Source organism: Musa acuminata, chromosome BXJ3-11, assembly GCF_036884655.1.
Source record: "Musa acuminata AAA Group cultivar baxijiao chromosome BXJ3-11, Cavendish_Baxijiao_AAA, whole genome shotgun sequence".
NCBI lineage: Eukaryota > Viridiplantae > Streptophyta > Magnoliopsida > Zingiberales > Musaceae > Musa > Musa acuminata.
Genome location: NC_088359.1, coordinates 21834337 through 21840189, shown reverse-complemented (window position 1 = coordinate 21840189; position 5853 = coordinate 21834337). Strand labels below are relative to the sequence as shown.

General features: G+C 35.6%; 1 protein-coding gene across 1 annotated transcript; it reads left to right on the top strand.

Moving 5' to 3' along the window:
- The first annotated feature begins 519 nt into the window (after nt 1-519).
- LOC103974913 (GEM-like protein 1) lies at nt 520-4027 on the top strand. Its single transcript, XM_009389817.3, has 4 exons — nt 520-797; nt 870-971; nt 1872-2143; nt 3650-4027. The coding sequence occupies exons 1-4, from the start codon at nt 602-604 to the stop codon at nt 3824-3826; spliced, it is 747 nt and encodes a 248-aa protein (XP_009388092.1). The 5' UTR covers nt 520-601; the 3' UTR covers nt 3827-4027.
- Nucleotides 4028-5853: the final 1826 nt, after the last annotated feature.

Here is a 5853-nt window from a genome sequence, read left to right as displayed (position 1 = left end):
TATATCCCTGCCGTTTTATTCATTGCTTAGCCACCGTGAATGCCGCGTCCAACACCTCGGAGATGGATTGGGATCCTCTTCAATTTGTACTTTGAACTGGGAACTCCGTCTCTCCAATTTCAACCGGAAAGATGTCAAACGTCATATATCAACCATCCGATCAACTGTGGTCACTGATCCAGCCTCTGTGTCGCTGACGGCTGTGATTTGGAAAAAGGAGGAGTGATGGTTCAGATATGATAAGTGTAGATTCAAACTAATGTGACACGGAGATGATCCGAAAACCTCCATGCCGCATCGACAACCTAAAAATGGATCCTCTTCAATTTGTAATTTGAATTGAAATGCTCCATTTCTCCGATACCTACCGTCTATCTATTAAAACCAAAATCTCAACCGTTTAATGATCCGCCCTACCGGATCCATCATGTTTCTACTGACGGTTGTGATTTATGAAGTGGAGGAATAGATGGTTGATATGTGATGATTGGATAATCGTATATTTGTTACTTGGAGAGTATGCCAACGAAATCCCCTTGGCGAAGCAGAACGCGTCTTATATTGAACACAGGATCGGAAGTGCTTCTGACGCGACCTCGCGATGGATCCCGCCGCCGATCACGCCGACGCGAAGAAACCCGACGCCGATCGTTCCGTCGACTATGCCCCCTACCCCACGCTCACCGCCGAGGACGTCGCGCCCCCTCCGCCGCCCTCGGCTGCCGTCGGGCCCCGCGATATCACCTCCTTGCCGCCGGAGCACAACCCTTACGTCACTTCCTCTCCCGCTCCCAAGAGTATGTGTCCTCTCGGCTACTGGGATCATGAGTCTTTGTTGTTTGATCCCCTTATCTTCTCTTCGGTGGTAGATACGATGGATACGGTGCGGGATGTGCTCGGGAAGTTTGGGAAGAAGGTCAGTGAAGCAGCGAAGAAGACCGAGGATCTTGCCGGGGATGTTTGGCAGCACTGTAAGTTCAGCTTCTATCTTACTTATGTGTAAAAAAAGGGATCCTTCTGGCTTTCCATCAATGATTTGCGCAGTTCTATCAAGGAATTTGGCTATTAGTTGAGATTACAGGGAAAGTTTTTTTTTGATAAGTGATTACAGGGAAAGTTGGATGTAGTTTCTCTAAATTTCTACCTGTTAGAATTGGTGATATGGAAACTACTTCTTTAAATTAAAGTATGGTTAGTCTATAGTTGGGGTTAATTGATGGAAAGTGGTTTATCTTTATAGTATTTGATTTGAGGCTGCCATATATACAGAGATAGGATGCGGTGCTATGTTGAAGCTGCAATTTTGGATGAAACCATGTAGATTTAAGGGATTTTCTCGATCTAATTGCATAGTATGAATTTGAGGATGGAGACCTGCGAGGATTATATATTAGAGTTAGTTTTGTTCATTACATATTTGAGGATTTGTGGTGATTTCTTCAAATTTTAATGACAATATAGTTGGACACTGCAGCAAGATTTAGTAAGATACCCTGGTTTCTGACAAGGGGGTAAATTTAACAACCTTATTGACCATAAAATCATTGAAGAGTATAGGTCAGCATATGTTAAAAAAGGTGCTCTGATGCTTCATTGAAATAATAAATCATCTAATTATAAGAAGAAATTTAGCTACTTCAAACTATTAAAAGGTTTCTACTGAAGTTTAGCTACTGAAATGCTGTATAAATTAGATATATTGAGTTTTTAATATGAATTGGTCATGGTTTTTTATGCATGATTGCAGTTATGAGCCAGCAACATTTCCTGCAGTTACTTGGTTTGTGTATATTTTCTTTTAGTTGCCCTAGGCGGTTGTGGAAGAAACTCTGTGACATCATTATTGATCCACGTGCGCTTTCTTGTCTCAGTGAAGACAGGGCCTAGTGTTGCAGATGCAGCCATTGGTAGGATATCTCAGACATCCAAAGTCATAGCTGAAGGAGGTTATGAAAAGATATTTCAACAAACTTTCGAGATTCTTCCTGAAGAGAAACTTCAGAAGTCATATGCTTGCTATTTGTCAACATCTGCTGGTCCTGTTATGGGCATCTTGTATCTCTCGACTGCAAAACTTGCATTTTGTAGTGATAATCCTCTCTCATATAAAGTTGGAGATAAAACTGAATGGAGCTATTATAAGGTACCTTCATTTTCACTCCTTTTCCAGCAGTGAACAATGTTTGTTAAGCTAAAATAATGTGCTTAATGGAACCCTAATTTTCCATACTAGATGATGAATTATCACATTATCAGGAAACCAGATTTTCTTGATCATGTGGTGTTTGCACTTATGTGATATATGCTTCTGTGATATCGTATTATCTATAGATTTCAGTTGAACATTTTCTTTAGTTTATCAAGTTCACTCACATGAATGTTTATATGCATGACAGTTTATTGTGAATTCATCAATTTGTTTCTATTCACACCATGTATTTAAGGGTATCAGTGGGATACATGGAATGAGGAGGCTCTTCTGTTTATGTTATATTCTTCTGTTTATGTTATATTATTTCTCTTTATTTTTGTAAACTAATCAGAAAAGTTAGAGACAATAATTTTTGTCCTTTAGAGGTCACCCATAAATCAAAATAAGGCCTCTGTTGGAAGACTATCCTTCAGAATTGGAAGCTTTCTAGTATACCTATTTGAAATTCTGGCAAATGTATCTCTCTATTTTGAACATAGGTAAACTTGAAATTTATTCGTATGCTTAGCTTAGATGACTCATAGGCCAAGCTTATGTGGTATCAATTTCTACATCTTTCATTGTTTTGGCATACCTCAAAGGACTGATATGATTAAGCTGAGATATTAATGTGTTAAATTTGAACATTACTTCAAATATCTTTCTAGGATTCCTTCAAGTAGAATATTCTTTGGTTATATATACCATTTACTAGAAGAAATTCATGTGCCCAACCAGTTGTCGAAGTTTTTCGGTAACTGATTCATGAAATTTGAGTCACCATTGCCATGATTTTGTTAAACATTTCAACTTCAACCATACTAGTATTGAAATTCTATTAGTAGGAATTCCTTGAGATCAGTAACTCTGTAACTAGGTGCACTAACAGCATTATAATCTCCATAGGTATTTGAACAAGGAATTATCTCCAGTAGGGCTGACCATTAAGGCTATGTTGAGGAACTTGGCTACATAGTAAATTGGCTAATGGCGAGTTTGCAAGCAAGGGTTTGTCAGGTCTGCAGGAATGCTTTACCTTCATATGTAACTGGGCTCACTTCCACAAAATTTGACCACTGGTTGGAGATAACCACCGTACGAGAACTATAAATCATAAGCTCATTCCTCTATAATAAAGCAACAAAATAAAAAAGAAAAGAAGAATATTGTTGAGAATTGTAGACAATAAGGGCTTCTTATGACCTACATCAATCATTTTTGTGGTTGATTTTGAAGAAACAATCTGTTCTAAGTAATTAAGAGATCTAAATCTTGTTCGCTAAGCATTTAGTCTCTTCTGATTAATCAGACAATTTGTATCGTAGATTGTCTTGCACTTGCTCTTTTGTGTAATCTCAATTTGTGCATTTTTTTTATGTTAACTTTTGTGCTGCTGGGACCCTAACACAAGAATTACTTTTGGAGATTAATGTTGCTTTTTTCTTGAAATCAAAATAGGTGGCAATTCCTCTTCATCAGTTAAGATCAGTTAATCCCGCAACAAGCAGAGCAAATACAGGAGAAAAATATATACAGGTCGTGTCCGTTGACAACCATGAGTTCTGGTTCATGGGGTTTGTTAACTATGATAGTGCCGTGAGAATTCTACAGGAAGCTGTGCAAGATGCACATTAACCCTGCAGATGTTTCTATAATTGGACCGGGGACTTTATCAATGTCTTTGTGTTCTTGTATAGTTTGTATGGAGTGAAACTTATGTTGGTTGCTCAGATGTTCTCTTTGATTGATGTTCTTATAGATATTCATTGTGGCATATGTGGGATGTAGATAATACATGTGTGCTTGTTATAAAATCAAGATATGTACATTGTTGAAGTTGTTCCAATATGATGTGGTATGTTATATGGGTTGATATTGAGAATAAAACAGGTAGCTTAATGTCCTGCGAGCAATGATATAATGGGTTAAATACAAATTATTTTTTGTAGCTAGCTACATGTAGCATTTTGATTTCTAACACCTTAAAATGTTATATTAGTATCTTTAAAATTAAGAAAGTAAAATATTTATATTCATTTACTTTAATGATATCAATTTTCTAATGAAAATATAAAAAAAAAAAAAATAAAAAGATAATTTTAATGTTTTAATTGGTGGTGACGGACGATGTTGTTATTGAGGATCATAACTCCCTGTGGATAAAGAGAGTGGCGATGAGAGATAAGGATCGCTTTGTATTTATGTTAGTTTGGATGTAATCATCAAGCGACAAAAAGGTCGTTGATGTAGATGTTAAGATAAATGACCTAAATATTTTACCTTCGTAATTATAATGATTCAAATATAACTTTTTAAAGTGTAAGAATTATGATAGTAAAAGCAACTAACAATAATGGAGAATCTATAATTAGCCGGGGTATAAGCCTATATTAAGAAACTTACCAAAACTTGCATGTGAAAATGCCACATTGGTTTGGTAGCCTTAAAAATGTTTGCGGTAGAACTCTTGCAAAGCTGCAATAAATGGAAGAGAGAATGAACATTTGTCTGGTGTTATTACATAACATCATAGTTTCTTAAACACAAGAAAACACAGTTTGCCATCTTTTATCCAACTCTTTGTTTCCTTCGACAGCCTCTTTTTTTCTTCCCCTACGAGAAATTATCCAAATGACAATAAAATTTATGTTTCCTTATGATAAAAAATTTAAGAACTTTTTAAGAAATTATTTGCATTCTTTTTAAGTTTATTTTTTTTTTCATTCTTGTTTTAAGAACTTTTTAAGCTTTAAAGTAAGAAGTTCAAATTCATCATCATTTGAGCTTTCGCTCGAGTGGCCTTCATTTATTCTAAGTGTCAAATCTTTCTTATTCTTTGGAAGATCATTCTTAAGCTTTTCATGAGCATTACAAGTCATCTCATAGGTCATTAACGATCCGATAAGTTCTTCAAATTGATAAGTATTCAAATCTTTGGCCTCTTGAATGACCATTACTTTAGGATCCCAAGTTTTAGAAAGAGATGGTAAAATTTTATTAACAAGTTCAAAATTCGAAGAACATTTGCCAAGAGATTTTAAACTATTGATGACATTCGTAAAGCTGGTGTATATGTCAACAATAGTTTCGCTCAGTTTCATTCCAAACAACTCGAAATCATGCATCAAAAGATTAATTTTCGAATCTTTTACTCTACAAGTGTATTCGTATGTGATTTCAAGTATATACCAAATATGAAAATCATTTCATAAATAGAAACACGATTAAACTCATTTTTATCTAAAGCTCATAATAGAGCATTCATAGCTCTAGCATTTAAAGAAAAAGTTTTCTTCTCCAAATCTTTCCATTCATTCATTGGAGTAGAAGACTTTTAAAATTTGTTTTCACTGATATTCCATAAGTTTAAATCCATAGAAAGCAAGAAACCTCTCATTCCAGTTTTCTAATAAATGTAGTCCGTCCCATTGAACATAGGAGGACGAACGATAGAAAAATCTTCTTGAAATCCGAAAAGAGCTATTTCTCTTGGGTGTTAAACCAAATAAGAAATAACGTGGCTCTGATACTAATTGTTAGGATCGAGTCGACACTAAAAGGGGGGGGTGGTAAATTAGTGCAGAAAATAAAATTACGTCGGTTTGAAAAATCTTTCGTACGTTGAAAACCGATCTTGGAAGATGTTAACTTAGAAGTGTAAG